At 44.1% G+C, this 21721-nt stretch overlaps 1 protein-coding gene across 1 annotated transcript in view; it reads left to right on the top strand.

Annotated features, from left to right (window-relative positions):
* Positions 1 to 829: 829 nt before the first annotated feature.
* The window catches only part of LOC144797876 (extracellular calcium-sensing receptor-like), a 121852-nt gene continuing 100960 nt past the window's right edge, over positions 830 to 21721 (top strand). Inside the window, exon 1 of the mRNA XM_078668678.1 lies at positions 830 to 1095. Coding sequence (XP_078524804.1) covers positions 830 to 1095 — 266 coding nt within the window. The remainder of the gene's footprint in view (positions 1096 to 21721) is intronic.

The following is a 21721-nucleotide window of genomic DNA, read 5'->3' as shown; positions in this document are numbered from 1 at the left end:
TGCCCCCCCCCCCCCGAAATTTGACTCTAGTTGCGCCTCTGTCATCAGCAAAGTAAAGCTTTGCTCCAGTGACACAGTGTGCATGAGACCCACATCTGGATATACACTCCCTCTTAGGGCAACACACTAAAGTTTATAAAAAGTGAGGGATGGAGTGCTTGAATGAATTTCAGCCACTAGTTAACTACTCTGCTGCATCTCAGTCCATTGTCATTTTGCCCACCATGCCACCTCTGTTTGGAACCAGCCATATGCAAATCAGTCTTGACCCTTGTGTCAGTGATCAGGCAGTTTCATTGTGGCCTGCTTGGCATACTTAACAACTTTGTAGCCACCTGACAGTTCTTAAAGGCTGTTTCTCACTTAATATAATGTGTTAGTTGCAGGAGCGCTGTTCGTGCACTTCGCCTCCCACGTCCCCTCAGTAATTAACACGGAAGCTCGCTGAGGGAATGAGAGCAATCAGAGCCATCCTCTGCCCCCTCGCCTGCCCCTCCCTCAGGGACTCTGGCTCCTATAAAAGGTCTCGTGCGAGGCATGAACCTGCCACGGCTGAGTTCAGTGATGCACAGAGGCTGAACACCTTTATTAGGGTTCACTGAGTCCGGCTCATATTCAGGGTTATCCATCACCATCAAAGCCTGAGTGCACTGTTTTAATTCTCTATCGGCCGCCAGGCTTGGCTGCACACAAATGTTGGTTATGAGGACGCAGTAAATTCATACGAGTAAAGTCATGCATAGATGGACCACAAGATACTACGAAGGCACGCTCTGACGAGACACACACGCCCTCTAGCGGTGAATTCAGACCAGAGGCCAGAGGTGCAATGGGTGAAGTGTTTACTCCCGCCATCCGAAGGGTATCATTCAAGCCTTTTTTCTGCTTCATAGCAGCAGCGCCCCTGCTCTCGTGTTTGATGCCAGTGTGTGTTGCCCTGAGCGCAGTGCCCGGATGCCAGCTGAAGAGGGGCAGTGTGAGCGGATTCTCAAGAGATGGCGATATCCTGCTGGGAGGGATCTTTCGTGTCCACTTCTCAGCGCTGCAGCCACAGATCACCTTCAGAGAGGAGCCTGCAGCAGCCACGTGCCAGACGTAAGCAAACCACCTCTCGCGAGAAACAGGTTTTGCGTCCCTGCTTATGCATGAGCGCCAAAGTTCTTACAAACCACCTGCAATGCACAGCTCTGTCCGGTATCAGGCGTGAAAAACGTAAGGAGCTGGTCATGCGAGGGGCGTGGAACGTTTTAATTCTTTCTCAAAACTGCATATTGTAAATATTGCCATTTTGGCACCAGTCCGGTAGCGCGAAGTGTATTGTTACTTACGTCGGAAGTGGAATTTGGGGATTGCAGGAACTAGATGCATTATACTTTGTTCATACCTTGAAGAGGCGTCTCGTGCTGGAAACACCTGTGTGTGTCAAAAAGGCACAATGATATTCCTGAAAGCAGGCCTTGTGCTTTTGAGATGGCCGAGTTTGCACCTCAGGATAATACAGCCGCCTTGAACCGGTAGAAATTCTCAAGTAGTGCAAATTAGTCATTTAGATCATACTTCTTTAGTATTTTGGTAAGGAATACGAATTGTATTAATAAGACACATTTTTTATGACTTCCTTGAGTCATGTTTTAGTACGAAAATGATTCCCTTAATTTTATCCCAAATTAGGAGGGAGTTTGGCACCGTTTTGGCAATCAGAAGTGGTATTAACAACAGAGCACACTGTCCTATTTTGTGCCTTGGCTCACCTACACCTGGATGTGCCAGGTGCAGTTCGTGGCTGGGGATGCTTGCAGGATGGGCTCACTGTTTGCACCTCTGTGTGGGGCTCAATCGGTGCACCTCCTGACATCTCTGCCCCTGCACCCATGTCTTTAATATAGCCTGGGTACCGGGCTTTAAGTGGGCCGTGTCTTGTCGGTGCTGAGCACCGGCAGTTCTAAAAAGCAGGGGCCTCATTTATGAAAAGTGACGCATCGCTGCGTGAAAACAGCGATGCGTCACTTTTCATTGCGCCCTCCTTGCGAGACCAGTGATGCGTCATATTTACCGTATGACGCATCATGTCGCAAGGAGTTACAGATACGTCAGTATTTCTGACGTATCTGTAAGCGCAAAAGTCACGCATTGCTGGGGTGTGTCACAAAAGTGACACAACTCCAGCAATGCGTCCTTTGACATGGGATGGGGCAAGCCCCCTGTGAAAGGGCCTGCATCAGTCTTACGCCTGCTGTGAGGCAGGCGCAAGATTTTGACGCAACAGCATCCTAAAAGTGACACAGTGAAATCTCATAGATTTCACTGCGTCAATATTAGGAGGCTTTTTGCGGGGGAACGCCCCCTCTGCATACATTATACCTGACGCAGGTATAATGTAGCGCAGGGGTTTACAAAGTGACGCATCTGCTTAGATGCGTCACTTTGTAAATAGTGCGCAACAGGAGGCATGTTTTACGCCGCCGATGCGTCACAAAAAGTGACGCATCGGAAGTGCAAAACTGACGCAAGGCCTCATAAATGAGGCCCTAGGTGCCGAAACGTGTCTCTTTCGGGCTCTCCATTTTTTCCCTCATCCTCAGGGTGAGAAAAAAACTTAGCCATGCAGCAATACAACCCTTCACTGCATTTGAGGTAACTTCAAAGAGATTCGTTATAGTTCTTTTACAGTCTCATCATTTTAAACGGAAGTATTTTCAATATTATATGCAACAAAGCCTTAGATTTTGCTTACGTATCTTATTCTACTAACAGCCATTGACAAAGCCAATAGCCCTAGCTTGTTGTAAGCAATCTTACTTATTGTATTATGTTTCTGGATTCAATCACAAGCAGCAAAATGCCGGTCAGGCGGCATACTATGCTCTGCACAGATTTTTAGCTTAGGTGTTTTAAGCCATGCCCTTATCTTCATCGGCCACGCCCCTTTGAGAGAGACCCCAGCTTTTTCATCCCAGTTAAAGCCCCGCCTGGGTGATAATACAAAAGTTTCCATCCTATGCTGGGGCCATGTCACTATGCATAAAGGGCACGCCCCCTTATGCTCTACTCCTTTGCAACATGCACAGCCGAAGGCTCCAGCCCAACAGACTGAAGACTCAAGTACTGCATCCGAAGGCTTCTGCCAGGCACACAGTGTGAGGCCTCCCATTTATTTCAGTAGCCTTACTCAGGCTTTCTGCTCTCTGGCTTTCCGAATATAGCTCAGTGGCTCTGTCCATGTAAACGTTCTTCCCTACTTTCTCATGGATTCTCCCTTCCTAATCGGCTCCTGATGAGAGCACATCATGTGCACTGCGCTGCTGCAGGCTCGCCCTGGCACAATGCCACAGGAAGGCCATGTCCCTTCTGCTCTAAGTGGCAGTGAAGATGGCTGTCCAGGGGCCAGTCCACCTCCCTACCAACACAGGGTCTAGGAGAGTCAAGACTATTCCCAGGTATGTTACCACATTACAAGTTCGAATAAAAAAAATTACCCCCAAATAAAAGTCAAGCACACGCACAAATACAGACACATACATGCACACACTAACACATACACACACCCAGACGTAAGCACACCACATCACACACACCTACACACACATGTCCGCACATGCAAACACACACAAAGTAGTTGTGATTGGTAGTCAAACTTCTCATATTTTGGGTGAAGTGTTGTTATTTCTGATACAATACACCACATAATGTCAAAATGATAGCTTCACAAAGATTTATTTTTAGGAGCAATAATACCCATGCATACCCCAAACAAAATGACCTGGCTGCATACTACACTACAGTCTGGTGCCAGGTTGAAATCTTACTCTGTTTGCCACAAAGTTAGGTCACTGTTAAGATCATTTCCTTACAACCAATAAACATCAGATGCTAAGATGGCAGATGCCGAGCTCTCTTGTCACTTAGCCACATAGTTGTTCCTGACAACCCGTCTTAGTTGATGTCTTCCTTGTCAACAGTCCATGTTTTCGCCACTCTAACTTCATCTGCGTTTACTCTACCCACAATCTCCACCGCCTTCAGTCATTACGGGCTGGATGGCAGCACTGCACCACTTATACCCTCCCCTTTAGATCTACATGGACCACCTTATGGTGGCCCAGCATCTCCCCACTCCCTCTCTTACAACTGGATGAAGGTCACATGGCCATCTAGCACCTTTCTGCCTCTATCTTGGGTCTGTTGTGCAGCTCTGGTAGCGTGGACTCCTTGAATTCAGTAAATTGTAGGTCGCGTGTATGCTATGGGTCGTTGCACATCACAAGATGGCATTTATTGCAGCACTATGGATTGTTTAGCCTTATGCTCTCTCATTAAAGGCAGGGATATCTTGGCCTTTACCATTAAATCTTCAAAGCCCTCAACAGTTGTTATCCTCTTTTTGACATGTTTATTGTGCTTCACCTCGCTTGTCTTGTTTAACCCCTTCACTGCGGCGGCTATTCTGCCGCAGTGCTAAGGGGGCGGGGCGGAAGAGCGGCGGGCGCATGCTGGTGACGGAACCGCTCCGTCACCAGCGTCAGTTGCGCTGTGCTTATGACGGAGCGGTTCCGTCACGGCCCGGCCCGCTCAATAGAACGCTCAGCGCAGGCGCAGAATCCGCGCCGCGCAGGTGTGTCGAGCGGGCCGTGACGGAACCACTCCGTCATCAGCACAGCGCGACCGCGGCTGATGACGGAGTGGTTCCGTCATCAGCAGGGGAGGGGTTAAGTAATCACCTAAAATGGAAAACAAGCTGTAAATTGGCTAACAGTGCAAAGGATGACTCAATCCTCTGGTCAAAGTACAATCTGACCATGGCTGATGAAATGTAACTGAGCCTGATCTCTGTGCCGCTCCCAGGGCACCTGTCATTGTAAAGAGATTAGTCCTTGGTACCAGCGGGAGGAGGGATCCTAAAGGCCACTCAAACATTTGTTTCAAAAGGGCCAAAAAATAATCTTTGGTGATTCTAGTTCTAAGTGCAGAACCAAAATGTATAGTACCAAACGCGAAATATTTTAAAACATCTTTTATTATAAACGAATATATTATTAGCCAAGGTTCATCAATGTTTTTAAATTTCACATCCTCCCTTCGTGTGCAAAAGACGCCTTTCTTTGTGCAAGGATCTCATTGCAAAATAATCTAAGCTCCAAAGCACTGCACAACTGAACTACTCTCCCTGACACATCACTACACTCATCTAAAAATGAAGCAAAGCGAATGCACACAAGCAAGACAATGAATACATGTGCAGTACAACATCACTGTCACCTCCGCGACAATGAAAAGAGCTGCATCACTCTGATCCAATAACAACATTGGCCTGCACTGCTCCATCAGGTGCGACTAGAGACTCACATCCCACCCTGTCTGTTAGCATCCTCAGGCTAACACCACAGGGCTACAGACTTAGGTTCACACTGCAGCCCCAGTTATATCTCTGCTGAATGCAATCAGTGTGACCCTGATTACAAGTAAATACTTTTAAACTTCATAGATCTAGGCATTCGGGTGCTGGTTGCCCTGCGCTAACTCTCAACTACAACACTGGTGCCCAACCTGGTTCATAATTTCAAAGTAAACAGTTCTTTTTGTAGGGAGCTTTTGTCTTTACTTTACATAAACCAAACAGTCATTGATTATGATATATAAACTAATTCTTGTTCACTGTTAAGACATCATGGAAAACACAACCTAATTAATTATTGCTAGTTTAGCTAGAAACATTCATGGTAGAAACAGTCATAGCAAAATTGCTCTTCCTTTTAAGAAAGGCGTCATTATATTTAAGCTACAGCCACCATACTCAACATTGCATCAGCCAACAGATGTTTCGCAGCTAACAAAGCCTCTTCTTCAGGGCTTCAACTTCCTTCCTAACTTATAAGCACCACATGGACATCAATTATAAAAGTGTCTGCTTCACACACGATTCAAAGAAACAGTAGATTTCCAAGGATATGAATTTCTCAAATCCTGCACCCCCACCCCCAAGATCACAAAGGGAAACAGCCTTACATCGAGGTTTTTAACTCGTTGTACCTTTACCACAAATTTTTTACAAGCATGTTTTTAGAACGCATATTCTTTTACAACATATGCCTTTACCACGCATTTAAGGTAAGTTCGGCGTGTGAGGGTCTCCCCCACAAATACATTTTATATATATATAAATATGTATATATAAACAATGCGTGGTAAAGCCATACATTGTAAAAGCATATGCGATCTAAACCAATCTGGGGTAAAAAATGCATGGTAAAGGCATGCAGGGTATTTCCCTGCGTAGTTCCATCTTACAACCGATCACAAATAGTGTGATCCCGTATCTCAATCATGCAATCGATTTTCTTTCTGTCTCCTTCAATAGTTGAAACTTCAATCTCCCCTCCAATAAAACATGGTCAAAAGAAAAAGACGATTTCCATGCGGGCTTCCAAGTATCAGAGTGGCTTCTACCTAAACATTAGATAATTAAGATATAAGATCTTGCTATTTGGGATCTTGGAGGTGACAGTATTTGAGGAATTCAGATCCTTGTGAAGCAGATGCTTTCATAATTGATGTCCGTATAGTGTAATGGCAGCTTTAAAAAAAGGAACAGCAATTTTACTATGCAAGTAAATACATATTTTGTTGAATATTTAAAATCATGACAATCCAAACATAACTTTGCAAGGAGTATTTCAATGAAAGATTATTCAAATTAATTGTTAAACCAAGAAAATGTAAAATACCATTCCTAAGACAGCCATTTACAACATAAAATTGGTGGGTGGGTGGAACTTGCGGAGTTTCACTCCATGGAATTTAGTGAAAGTACATAAACGCTCTGCGTGATTCCGTGAAGTTCCACCAATGGGCAGAAATATGCACATTTTGCTGCTGGTGTGCAGTTTAGTGTCGGTAGCATATTCTGTGTTGAAAACCGTGCAGAAAAATCAGCATGAACGGCACTAACCTGTATGCAAGAGCATGCAGCCATTCAAGTTGATTTTGCTGCTACTTGAGTTAAAAATGTACTTGAGAAACAGCCCTCTGACTGTGACCACTCACGACCCCCGTTAGAAAGTTCTCATTGTGACTGGAAATTGCTTTATGGGATACCAAATCTCACTCGCATTCACCAGCTTACATTTCTGGATCCTCACAGGAGAATCATTCTGCCATACAGGGGTTTGTGGAATTTGGCGGGAACTCTGCACCGTAAGTGTAATGCGGAGTTGCAAAAATCCACCTATTTTGTGAGTGGAATTAACTTTGTCACCCAGACGTTTGCTCCATTTTGATGCCATGCAAATCTTTTGTAGGCAAACATAAACTGCCATGGCATGTGCACTTGAAGGATAGGAGTGCATTTCATATTTTCCAGAACCCTAGAATGGAACACCTGCTAGTAATAGTCAGTTAGGGCCTGAGGACCAAGCCTCATCAATCAGCGACATCACTAAAATAATAGGAGTACCATTCAAACTCTACATGAAAATGCTGCACTACTGACCCAACCAATTGCAGATCTTTCCCCCTTAGAATCAAACCGCTTCAAGTGGACCCAAGCCTTCTTCAGGGTTGGTTTCTTTCAGTCTACAGTTGGACTCAATACAAGGACAAAAGAACACTTTAATTTGCAGGACTCAAACTTAAAACTGAAATGATCACTTTCCCTCCAATTGCTGGTGGCATAATTACATGACCATCACAATTATATGATGACGCAAGAAGTTGAAACCTTATGTCACTACATTTATATCTAACGAGCACAGAGATATTGTATTGCAATAGATCTGCTGGGACCAAGGCACATAGGTTGAGGTATCATAGTTAAAGTTGTTTTAGTAATAAGTATTGCATGTCTGCTTCAATATTTCTGGTGTAAAGTTTTGCCTTAAGCACCTCCGCGAAGTCAAATAAGAATTGGCTGCCTCCGGACCTGAATAAGGGCCTCTAACACATAGTATGCAAAACAGGAATGTCACAAATACTATATTAACACTAAATTACCATGTAGCCACCAGACCTCTATTTGGACATACCCGATTGTCAACAGTTATACTACAACATTCAACAAAAATCTGTACCTAGTCATTTTGCATTTCTATATCAAGGCTAATATCCACTGAAATAAATCCGCTGGTTTATATGTCCAAATTTGACTATTGCGCTGCTTAAACCAATGTTCTGTGACAAGTAGTCTCTTTACAGTTCACTTTCTACATGCATGCTATGATATACTTATGTATTTATATTTATAATCCCAAGCAAGTGGTTCTCCATATTCTCTCCAATGTAAGCTAATCTGACATCACCTTTATGTGGTTTGTGCTATACAAAACCTTAAATAAATAAATATTCTTTACAAGAATGGAGATTTTTTTGTGCTTGGTTAAAGTGCCTGTACTGTGATATCTATTCAACCCTGTTCAGAATGTCAGCTGTGGCGTCACCGTGTTGGTAGTAGAATCCTGCTAGGATTTTGCTTGTTTGATGTTGCATCACCAGCGTGATGTCCCTCTGTGGATCCTTCAAGGAGCTAGGCAGGGTTTGGTATGTTATGGACTATACAAAGATTGACAGGGGTAGATACGATGATGTGGGGACACCCTCTAAATGTTCATAGTAATATGCCTTCAAGGGCTCCCGAAGAACAAATGAGTTTTGTGATACAAGAATTTGAAGATTGGCTGAAAACTTGTTGTGGGACATTGAAGGGGAATGAGAGTACCAAACTGAGTCAAGGGACGTTCAGATCAGGGGCACTACTTCCGGAAACTTTTCCGGGTGGTGAGTACAGGGTTTTCCCAGGGGGGGAGGGTGGGGCACGGGGGGGTGGTGGGGCATAAGCACACTTTCATAGAAGAGCTCCATTCTTTGTGTTTAATTAAGTGTGTGGATACAAGGTTTTATACTCATCTCATCTTAGATAACATGAATCTATACAAGCAGTCATACACTTCACTAGTCCTACAGTCTGTTTTACCAAGCAACGTAAAACCACAACATAATGAGTAAACTCAAATTATTATCCTGGAATGTTAATGGTCTCCGCACCAAGCCCCGAGCGAATAAAATTATGCAATACCTTCGTGATACGGATGCGGGGATCATTATCCTCCAGGAGACACACCTAACAGAAAGTGAGATACACGAGTTGGTCCAAAGGAATAGATGGATAGAATCCTCCATTTCTACAACACAAGGTTCTAACATACGGGGGGTTTCGATCTTTTTCAAAAAATCAGTAAGGTTTAAGATAAAACAACAAAAAGTGGATTCTGGAGGGCGTTGGGTCATTGTAGCAGTTGAGTTAGGAGGAAGGAAGGTAACATTAGTGGGCTACTATGGTCCAAATATCGATGACCCCTCTGTACTGAAAACTCTTTTCAATCACTTGCTAAATTTCCCTGACCCGGTGATTATAGCTGGGGATTTTAACATCACTTTAAATCCACTTTTAGATAAATCCCCTAACAGCAGACAAAAAACCACCTCTAAATCTAGATCGTGCTTATTAGGCCTAATGAACCAGTACGATTTTATCGACATTTGGCGGTTTAGGGAAGGTCTGAGGCAGGTTTTCTCATTCAGGAACTCTAAATATAGACACAAATCAAGAATTGATTTTATTCTCGCTAGTAGAGTTCTGGCTGATAATATTACCTCAATACATTATAATCCAATGCATCTCTCTGACCACTCCGCAATTGTGATAGAATTAAATTTGGACATGTCACCTCCAACAAGAATGTGGTCCTTTGATAGGTCTCTACTCACAACAACAGAGGATATCGAATTTCTACAGTCTGAAACTTGCCATTTCTTTAACATTAATGAAGGTACAACCCCAATAGGAAATCTATGGGATGCATATAAATGTACATTGAGAGGTCTTATTAAAAACAAAGTGGCCTATAGAAGAAGACAATATGCAGAGGAAGTAACCGTTATCGAAAACAATATTTTATTAGTACAAGCCGATATAGACAATACAGGTGTAATTGACAACGATAACGATAACAGCCTCGCCGGAAAACACGCTGAGTTGGACAGACTAAAGCATTCACTATCAGCAGTTCTAGAGAAACGTGTCCTTCAGAGATGGGAGGCAAGTAAGCTTTCGCATTTCCAATATGAGCAGGGAAACTACTCGCCTGGAAAATTAAATCTGACCGGGTTCGCAACAACATCTCGTCTGTTACATCCCCGGAGGGCACCTTTTCGAGAGATGATGAAATCAGAGCAGTTTTTAGAAATTTCTTTCAATCCATCTATACGGACGACCTAAATGTTACCCAGAATGACATCACAAGTTGGCTAGAAGGTATCTCTCTACCATCTCTAACACCAGAACAGAGCCACTCTTTGGATGAGGAGATAACTATCACAGAGGTAGAAGAGGCAATAAAGAAAGCAAAGGGAGGAAAGGCTACTGGCACTGATGGCCTGCCAAGCGAAATATATAAAAAACTTATCACTCAGGTCTCTCCAATCCTAGTCATTCTTTTTAATCAAATTCTAAGATACGGCAAAATGCCACCTGAATCATGGGACAATGCCTCCATAACTCTTATTCTGAAGCCCGGCAAACCCCCTACAGACTGCGGTTCATATCGGCCTATTTCTATATTAAACGCCGACTATAAAATCTTTGCCACCATATTGGCAAAACGGTTAGGTCGGGTGGCGCCAGATATTATCGCACATAACCAAAAAGGGTTTATAAAGGGGAGACAGCTTTGTGAGCTTACGTATGAATTATTAGGCTCTATAGACATCGCCATAAAGGAGGTCATCCCTTTGGATGTCCTCACGTTGGATGCAACCAAGGCCTTCGACAGGGTGAATTGGTTGTACCTGTCGGAGGCCTTGAGGAAGTTCAGTGTGGGGGACAGATTTCGGAGAACGTTGAATCTGTTATATAGGTGCCCATCTGCCTCACTTTTGATAAACGGGGGTTTGACCGAGACCTTCAGGGTCACTAGGGGAACTAGGCAGGGTTGTCCCCTGTCACCCCTTCTTTTCGATGTATATATCGAACCCTTTGCCCAATCTTTAAGAGACAGCATACTCATTAAACCTTTTATTTTTGGTGGTTGGAACAAAAAGGTGGCACTTTACGCGGACGACATTATGATTTTTACAACGAACTATGATGAGGCATACCCGGAAATAATTGACCAGGCTCTGAAATTTGGTAAAGTCTCTGGGTATGAGATTAATGCCCAAAAGACAGAATCAATGTCCTGGAATAGTAACTCAAGTGGCAACAATGGGACATCCAAAACCCAATTTCGGTATCTGGGGATCAATATAGTTAAAGACATTAATTTGATAGCTTCACTTAACTTCAATAAAATAGCCGCAGAGTGCCGGAAACATATGAGAGACTGGTCACATCTTCCTCTCACTGTTTTGGGAAAGGTTAACCTAGTGAAGATGAGTATTTTACCTAAAGTTTCTTTTCTGTTTAACTCTATTCCACTTTTTTTTGATTCAAAATTGATTGCAAAGCTACAGAGCGCGATTACCAGCTTTATCTGGAATAGTAAGAGCCCAAGAATTTCGTGGAAAAAAATCAGGCGACGGAGGGAGAAGGGAGGGTTAGCTGGCCCAGATCTCCAAATTTACGCATGGGCGTTTCAGCTCACGCACACCCGTATGCTACTTAAAACCCCTACATTAATAGGGCTGGGCCTTCTTTTTTCTACGTTACTTGAATGTGAAGGAGTAGACCAATCAGCTTTTTTGTTCAAATTTGGTGACCCCAAATTTTTCAAAAAAATAAAACTGAAAGTTCTACAAGGGATTGCATCTACTTGGTATAAAGTGAGGCAAGCGACAAATGTTGGATACTACTCTGGGAGGGCTCCCATATGGGATCTACCCATCCCCCCCTCATGGACAACAGATGCCCTTATTAACCCGCTAATAGAGGCGGGCATAAATAAATGGGATGACCTGTTTATGGATGGGACATTACTTCCATGGGACTACCTAATAAACAGAGTAGGCACAAGATTTTCGAGATTTAAATATATTCAGATCTCTAGCTGGTTACAGTCATACAAAGAGCAGCCAGCACGGATCAGTAAGCTGCCTATAGGTGGCAACAGCGACTTGGTAACTTGCCTCTTGGACAGCCCAGCCGTAAAAAAAGAAATTTCATGTTGGTATAACAAAATAATTGATGAAATAGATGCCAACTTTCTCCTACCAACGTCATTATGGGCTGAACTTATGCCAGGTGTAGATGTTGAAGAACTTTGGACAGCTTCTTGCTCAATGCTCTGGGACTTAGTTAAACCTGCATGGCTTCGTAGAAACCATCTATTTACTATACATAGGGCATATTATTCCCCTCAGAGGTTGACTAAGTTTTCTTTAACAGGCCCAGTCTTATGTCCAAGATGCGGGTTAATCGCAGCATCAGATACCCATATGTTTTATGAATGCCCAAACCTATCCGGTTATTGGGAAGCCATTGGTAATAAGCTTTCTCAACTTCTGGGTGAACATATCTCCATAGACCTTGCTTTTGTTATATTTGGTCTCAAGAGTAAAATCCGCAATGCCGCAACTAATCTAATATTCTACTCCATTCTAGCGGCGCGTAGAGAGATATGTAGGCATTGGAAAGACGCTCAACCACCTACAGAGCATGAATGGCGAGCCTCACTTCTTCAAATTTCCAAACTCGATCTTGCCAGAGTAGGAAACCCCAATAGGAGAGCCTTTTGGGCTTTGCTAGGATAGCAGTGATAAACTTGGGGTTTTTTTTTTTTTTTTTTTTTTTTTTTTCCCCAAGTCCTATGATTAACACGTACATTGCTTATCCTTGCTGCCATGACTAACAGTCTCGGAGCTATGGGGGTCTCGATAACTTGGACACTATCTCCTGAGGCACATCCCTAAGCAAAAATCATGTTTGGCTGCTGTGATTGGTGCTGTGGGGAACTGGTCTTCTTCCCTCCCGAATGAACTTTCTCCTACCAGCTATAAGCTGAGATAGCACCGCACGCGACCATTCTTTCTTTGCTCTGTGGCGGTCCTTTGGTTTTGATAGATTGGAGCTATGCACGTAAATGAGGACAAAATAAAAAAAAAAAAAAAAGAATTTGAAGATTGGCTGAAAACTTGTTGTGGGACATTGAAGGGGAATGAGAGTACCAAACTGAGTCAAGGGACGTTCAGATCAGTTTTGAAGGAAGGGGAATTTGGTGGACAGTGTCAAATTAAAGCTTGAACTGGATGAGATGACAGCTGTTATTTTCGAAGTGGCCTGAGTGGATACCATGGAACATGAGAAGCTTTTGTTCATGAGTAAGGATGTTACCAGGGGAGCGAGACAGGCTCGTGATAAATTGGTGGTAGTAGACAAGCGGTATGATGTAGATGTGGGAAGAATCAAGAGTTTACAGAAACAACATATACTCTCTTTCCCAGATTACTATTGTGGAAAATGTGGAGTATAAGGATTGAAGATACAAATTCGAGCATTGGTGCAGAGCATTTGAATTTGAAATATGTTGCGTATGTGGGAGGAATTAAAAAAGATAAATGGGGCGTCCAACTCCGAAAGGAGGGGCAGTGGCTAGTGTAATGAGCTGTCCCTTGAGAGAAGAGGCTATGTGCATGTAACTTGGAGTAGGAGTGATCTTGTGTCATTTACTAATTGAGGGAGAAATCCCTTGAATGGTACAATCAAATTGAGTGATTTGTGAAAATTTCAAAGGTGCTGTGGAGAGACTTAAACACTTTATTTGATATTGTTGTTCCCAGTGATTTGTCGTCTGCATGTAAAATTGGCATTGAATGGCCAGGCAAGGATCCAGAAGGGATTGGGTGAACTATGGTTCATCAGCCACTGTAATAAAAAAAATTATTAGGTGTTGACTAGGCTGAAAGCTAAAATACCCCCCAAGATATTGATTGGGTTAAGATTGACAGAACTATGCAAGGACCTATGGAGACGGTGCATGTATTTTATGAGAGATTGTTACAAGCTTTAAAACAGTATAGTGGAATGGAGACATTGGAATCTAGAGACATTTTGTGTCTAGATTTGTGACAGGATTGAGATCTGAGATCAGTATCATGATTCAATAACATTTAACAAGTTTGCAGAACAAATCCATCAACAAAATATTACATTATGTCAAGTATTGTCATTATAAGATCAAAATGAAACACAAACGACTTAAAGATAAGTTAATAATTGAACAGATGAAGGCTGTTAAGAGAGGCAATGTGAATCAGCCTTATGCAGGGAACATGGGTCAAATGCAAGGAGTCCCTCAGCAGAGAGCTCCTGTGATGCAAGGTGATTGAGGTTTCCAGACACAGGATAAAGGTTGTGGTGTTCCGATAGATCCAAGCCCTGGAACTGATGTTGCCACTTCGAAGAAGTCAAATCCTTGTCACATTATAATAGGTTAGAGCATTGGAAGCAAAAATGTTGGTTAAATCTGGCTAATCAAGGGCAGGATTTGGGAGTTGTACAGTCTCAAAATAATAATCTGGCTCGACAACAGAATGTACAGAGAGCGTGATTTACACATTTCAATGGGCCTCAAGGTCCCACAACTCCCGATGCCACAGCAAAATAACAAGAGGTTTAATGCAAAACAGGTACTAAATGTAAATCAACATTGTTTCCAGAATCAGAACATGGTTCTACAGCTTCCTATGTTTAAGGCAGGGACTGGCTATGGTTCCGATCAATCCTCCTGACGGTACCTGAGAGGGGAGGAAGATTTTGCACTTTGCGCAGTCTTAGAGGTAGACCAGTGAGGCCCTTTGTTAAATGCTAATGTAGATGGCCACAACATGACCTTTTTCATTGACACTGGTGTTACCAACTCCACTGTGAGAACAGCAGAGGCTCCAAACCTACCCCTCTTGGGCAGAACAATACAAGTTCTAGGTGTGTTGAATAAGCAGATGTCTAGACATTTGACCAAGAAAGTACCTGTGAGAATAGGACCTTTTGTAGATAGTCATTAGTTGGTGGTGGGTGTTTCAAGTCATGGGTGTCTTTTGGGAGGTGATTTATTGTTCAAGTTAAATTGCATAATCTACTGCACGCCGAGCGGCATGGAACTACAGTCTAGTGATGAGGATATTGCTTTCAAGCTAGCAAATAAAAACATGGCATCACTTTGTTCCCAGTGAGGACTGTAGAGGACTTGCGATTAGATCTCAGAGATGCTGTGAAACCACAGGTATGGGATTTTTCTGGAAAAGTCATTGGACTCATTAAAAGAGTGGAGCCTGTCCATATCCAAGTGAAGCCAAATGTTGAGTACTCAACAACACCCCAATACAATTTGACACCAGAAACAATTGTTGGGATTACCCCGGTGATTGAGGACATGATCCAGCAGGGAATATTGAAGGAAATCAAGGAAAGTCCTTGCAACTCTCCCATTGTGGGATTGTAGAAGTATCTTTGGAAGGTTAATAATATTGTGATTCCATGTTGTCCTGTGGTACCAAATCCAGCTGTGATACTATTCCAAATCCCATGTGAAGCTGAATGTTTCACTGTCATTGATCTGTGCTAGGCTTTTTTTCTCCATGTCATTGAACGAGGCAATCTAGCATCTCACCTATTGGTTAGGAAGTCATGTTTTGGTATGGTGCTGAGTACCGCAAGTGTATATGGAAAGTCCGTCCATTTTTAACCAGGTTTTGAAAAAGAACCTGGAGCCATTGGTTAAGCCCTCAAATTCAGTGTTGGTCCAATACATTGACAATGTAATAATTGTGTCAAACACTTGGGAAGCCTGTAAGACTGACACTAGTGCCCTGCTAAATCCTTTAGCTGAGAATGGACATGAGGTGTCTCTCAATAAGTTACAGTATTGCTTGACAGAGGTCATGTGCCTACGATACCATATTGTGATAGTTATAAGAAAGGTTTAATAAGTAGAGTTGAGAGAAAGCCTTTGTTTTCCTCAATGCACGGGAATGCCTGCATACAACAAAGCATTTTTGCTGTTTTGCAGTGAGAGAGAGGACTGCACTCTATCAGTACTTACACAGATATATGGGGTGCCCACAGACCAGTTGAACATTTCTCGGCTACCTTAGATACTATTGCCACACTGCTGCCTGGATGATTCAAGTCTGTGGCAGCCACAGGTATTACCATTGAAAGGTGTGAAAGTATTGTGATGGGTACCTTGTTGACTGTATACGTGCTACAATCAGTTGAGATCTTACTGACTAGAACTCATACCCAACACCTCACCAATAATTGCTTCAGTAGATTTGATCAGGTAATTTTGGCAGTAGAAAACATAAGATTGAAAAGTTGTGCTGTTCTGAACCTTGCTACTTTACTTCCATTCCCTTACTGTGATATGAAAGATGTAGATGAGGAACATGTCTGTCATGATGTTACTGAACTCTGCACCAAGACAAGACCTGACATCCAATATGAACAACTACCTGATTCCGATCATGCCTTATTTGTTGATGGTTCATGCTTATGCGATTCCTCAGGAAATATGAGAGCTGCTCATGCAGTTCTTACAGTCTCAGGAGTAGTGAAAGCTGCCTGATGTAAAGGAATAGTCTCCGCACAGATAACTGAATTGACTACTCTTACAAGAGCTTGTTGCATCTCAGACCAACTGAAGGTGACAATTCACACAGGCTATGGTGCGGGGCATGATTTCTGACAGTTATGGTCTCAAAGGGGGTTCATGAGATCGTCAGGTTCTCCTGTCTGAAATGGAGAACAAGTGTAGAAGCTTTAGGAGACCATACAAATGCCTGTGCAGATTGGGGCTGTGAATTGTTCTGTGCATGGAAAAGGGGAAGATTATGTGACTGTTGGCAACAGATATGCAGATGAGGTTGAAAAGTATTGATGCAGATGAAACCGATTATATCCTCATGTTGACAGTTGCTGACACGTGGGATGAAGTCAAGAGATTACAAGAAGAGGTCATGAGGCAGAACAAAAGAGTTGTGTGAGAGCACGTTGCTTGAAGAGTGAGGATGACATTGGGTATCAGCAGACAGTAGACCTGTAATACTGAATAGTTTGTTGCCACCAATGGCCCCATATTTCCATGGACAGTCACATGTTGGAAGAGATTCTATGGTTAGACTGTTCAGACAGATTTAGTTCAACCGAAATTTTAGACTCATAGCAGAAGCTTTATGTCACAGGTGTGTGGTTTGTCAGCAGATGAATGTGGGGTAGAGAACTGTGGTTTCTCTTGAGTCACACAGGGAGCTCTAGAGGGCCTTTTAACAGAATGCAGTTAGACTTTATTGAGATGCTCATATGCAATGGACCGAGATGACCCAATGCATTTGTTCACATTGGGTGGGAGCATACCCCAGAAGGAGGAATGTTAGTCTGACAGTGGCTATGCTGCTATTGTGGAAACTCATTCTGAGGTTTAGGTTTCTGACTTCTTTGGAGTAAGACCGATGACCTCATTTTAACAATGAGGTCTTGAGAATGTTGTGCGCAGCTTTGTAAGTGGAACAGACTCCATTTGAGTTACTGACCTGTAGTTTCTGACATCGTGTAACAGGTTAATGGTACATTGAAATCCCAAATGGCGAAAATGTGCGCATCAACGTCTTTGGCATCGCTGGATGCTTAGACTCTTGTGTTAATGAGTCTTCATAGTATTCCAGATTATATAACTGGGCTGTTGCCCAATGAGATAATCATAAGGAGAGCAATGTGCTATCCAGCTGATTTCCAGGTCCCCTTGATGAGATAACAAAGCCTGTCCCAGAAGTACCAGTGGTGGTCAAGGGGCCATGGGAACAGGTTGGTTGAGCTGTCGGGGACCTTACAGATTGAGAAGCAACACGTGGACAGTCTGAGAGGGGCCGGACAAAGCCATAGGATGAGCTGCGTTGGGCAAGGCCAGCTCCGATGTGACTGATGAGGGAGATCAAAGCCCTGACTCAGGACTTGATGCTGTAGAATCGCAAGTGGCGGCAAGAGAACGTTGGTCCAGGAAGAAAGAGAGGGAGAGACTAAAGTTATCCACAGAGAACGGACTACCCACAAATGCTAAAACAACTGGAGAATCTGATCTTAGTATTGATGAAGAGGGAGGAACAGTGTTGAGAAGGTCAAGAGTGTAGGAAACTTGATCTGTATATACTATATAAAAGTAAGGTATACAGGCCCGGACTGGCGCTTCCGGGCACCGGGCAATCCCCCGGTCGGCTGGAGGGTTTTGGGGGCCGGTTTTTCCGAAAAGGGGGCCGGTTTTGTGTCTGGGGGCCGGTTTTGCCCCCGCGGCGGCACAGCGTGTGGTCACTCAGTCTCACAGGCTTTGTTGAAATCAGGGCAGGGCCGGCCGGCAGCCCGGCACGCACTCGCTTATAATTTGCATGCAGGCAGCAGGCCTGCACGAACGGACCCCCCCCCAAGCGCTGCAAGCCTGATTGTATGTGTGCTGTGCACTCACTGACACTAAGTCGGGTCCGTACTGTTAGCCGCCTACTAACATAAACAAATAGAGAATAGAGGAGGAGGAGGGAGGTGCCTGTGCGCAGCACGCAGAATTATGCCTGCCCCCTCCCTCCTCTGCCGCGTCTGCGCGCGGCGCGCCTAGGGTGCGGCTGGTGTCATTTCTCCTCCTCCCGCATGCGCATTGGCAATTTAGTAGTGCGCGTGAGTGACGAGAGGAGCGAGCAGCCTGCAGCCAGTCGGTGCGCACGTCCCGCCAGGCCCATAAATTAACTTTATTCTAGTGGACTGCCTGGCTACTAGCCCGGCGCCGCCTAGGCCTAGCCCGACCCCCCTGTGTCGCCCACCGGTCCGACCGTGACCCGTCCGACCCCAGCAGCAGTGGCACAGCAGACACTGGTGGACAGCAGGGCCGCCGGCGCCGCCTGAGTGAGGTGAGTCAGTGACGATGACGCTTTTAATTTCTGCCCGCCCAGCCCCCCGAGAAAGTAAAGAAGCAAGCAGCTTGCTTCTCCAGCGCTAACTTGACCAGACAGGCCCTGGTGGCAGTGGACGACGGAGGTGGACATGAGTCACAGGACTTGTTTGTTGCATGGTATGGATGGTGCGTGTGACGCCAACTAGTCGTCCTCTAGGCTCTGACCTCTCTGAAGTAACTGAAACGAGACGCGCGGCGCAGCAGCACTCTATAAAATATACAGCTGCAAAAACAAAGCACTTGTACAGTTTTAATAAAATGCACAGTCCTGAGATTCCTCCCTGCCTCATAAAATCACATTTTTATTTCAATATATACTTACACACACTCCAGACCACAACCAATTCACCTAATCCCATTCCCATCCCACCCAAATGTGCTTTGTTGTTAAGGCACTCACAATCAACACCAAGAACTTGGACGCCACCTTCAAGCTACAGAATTGCTGAAAGCCATGAGCTCTGCAAAAGTCGAAAAAACGTTTATTCCATGACACCCAAAAAAAAAAACCTCTGCTTCCAGGCGCCCCCACACCCATCATATTGAGCCAAATCATCAAACTGTGTTCTAATGAGGAAAGACTGGCAGTTATTCTAGATCCCGATACAGCACTCACTCAAAGTAGTAGTCAGGTCATATCATCATTCACCTCCTACAACTACAACCAAATACTAGCATTCAGCCCAGAAGATGAAAGACAAGTGGTTATCTATTCTGCGGCGGTTCACACTCTCTGCATTATTGATTGGACGCACACTCGCACAGTGGCTGTAATTGCTTTTTTTGTGTCTGTTTTGTAAATGGGAATTGGGAGCACATGGAGTGGCAGATCAGGACAGAGCCCCGCGGGAAGAAGTCTTCGTTACTAGGCTAGACACAGGGTGGTGAGGGACAGGGAGAGACAGCAGAGAACGCACATTTGTTTGCCTACCTCCTTGGAGAGGCCGCCTGAGGGAGGTGAGGGGGGCCACAAGAGATGTTTTCCTGTTTAAATATTGTGTTGTTACTAACTCTGTCAGTATTGGTACCATGAATATGATTATGCAAATAAAAGTTATACTTGAAAAAAAAAGAATCCATGGAAAGGCCCCAGTGATTGTCCAAACTGGCCTCCAGGGTTCCACAGGAGGCGGGAAACCCAAATCATTCTGCAAGCCCTCCTGGGCGCTGATGTTTCCTCTATGTGCTCTCTTGCACACCCAGAACATTCCCACCTCTAAAGCTGAGAAGACTTCGGGTTCATCTATCAAAAAGTTCCTGTAGAGAGAACAAGTGTTCAGCCTTCACCAAAGGCATCTCCACCTCTGTGGTTGGGAAGAGTTTAGTCCACATGCATAGCATGTCTGCCTGTAGGGAGTTAGGAGGGGTAAGGCCCACCCTGTGACATGAGAGAAGTTCAGTCCCCATCAATAACATCCCCACCTCTGGACTGAGGGGAATTCAGTTTTCACTCATATTATATCTGTCAGTAGACGTAAGAAGCATTCAGTCTCCACTTATAACAGGTTGGCGCCTAGTTTGTCTATAAGAAGCTTACTGGAGTGATAGTGTGTGTATCAGAGATGCACAAGCTGAGTGGGCATGCTGTAGAATTATTTTATTTTATATTTTATTTGAAAGATTTTATATAGCACGAACATGACCCATCAGGGTATGTCAACACAAACTGCATTTACACAAACACACTTTCAAAGACTAACAATATACAGCATGCCCTGTCTTCAGGTGATCCAAAACTCTACAGCAAGACCAATTTGGGGGGAACGGTAATCCAGCTCCCCCATTCTGTGAAGCCACCACGGAATTACTGTGAACTGCCATTAAAGCCTTTAAATGTACTATCTCACACACAAGGGCGCATGTGGAAGGTTCTGATGCAGTAAAATAGAAAGATAAACCCTTAGCAAGCTAAAGTCTGCCATACAACTGCTAGCATATGATGCACCACCACCAGGAGGCTGGAGCGCTGCACACACCATACATACACTAGAAACAGGTGATTCTTTTATGATAGGCCCCCTTGGGGTTGTTAAACCTTTGGCAATGGCTCTTACAGTTACAACACTCTGGCATCATACACCGCCAGCGCTGTCCACAAGCCCACCTTGAATGACATGCTTTCCTTCTTGTCACCTTCCTTTGAATTGTGCGTGTCCAGGAACCATTTACACTGAATTAAGTATGCAGTTGTTGTGAAAAGCCAACAGGGGTGAAAGCTGCAAAAACACTGACTGGCAAACTTTGAAATGTTAGTGCTCACAAACAACCCTGTTTCCAAGCTCAAATCCCGTGACTGACTTGTAACACTACCTGATTAAGTTATAAACTCTCGGCTCAGCTCGGCCCGAGACTGAGGTTATAACTTATCAGGTACATAGTCCCTCCACGGGGAGCCTTTCCACCCCTACAACCAGCACCGCTCCTTGGGTATTACTGATGCTTGCTAGTTGGTTCTACTTCTAATGCACAATTTTCGGGCATTTGATCCTGAAATAATCTGATACATAGTGAGTATCTCTTTCTGGTACCAGCTCTAAAGCACATTGCAAAGTATTTGATGCTGGTACTAGTTGTAATGCAGAGAGCAGGTATCCTATGCTGTTGCTAGTTCTATCGAGCGTTGCAGGATTATTCTCAAATCAACATATACTCCGTGTTCGAAAAGTGTTTTGCTCTCCTTATGCACCCTATTAAAAAAAAAAAGTGAATGTTCCTTTGTTCTTCACTTTGCTTATGCTGTGATAAAGTCTGACGTCCCTGGTTGCTCCCTAAGAATGAACCTTATTCAATAACTACTGCATTAACCA

Source organism: Lissotriton helveticus, chromosome 12, assembly GCF_964261635.1.
Source record: "Lissotriton helveticus chromosome 12, aLisHel1.1, whole genome shotgun sequence".
NCBI classification, from domain to species: domain Eukaryota; kingdom Metazoa; phylum Chordata; class Amphibia; order Caudata; family Salamandridae; genus Lissotriton; species Lissotriton helveticus.
This window is presented reverse-complemented; position numbering and strand designations above follow the sequence as displayed.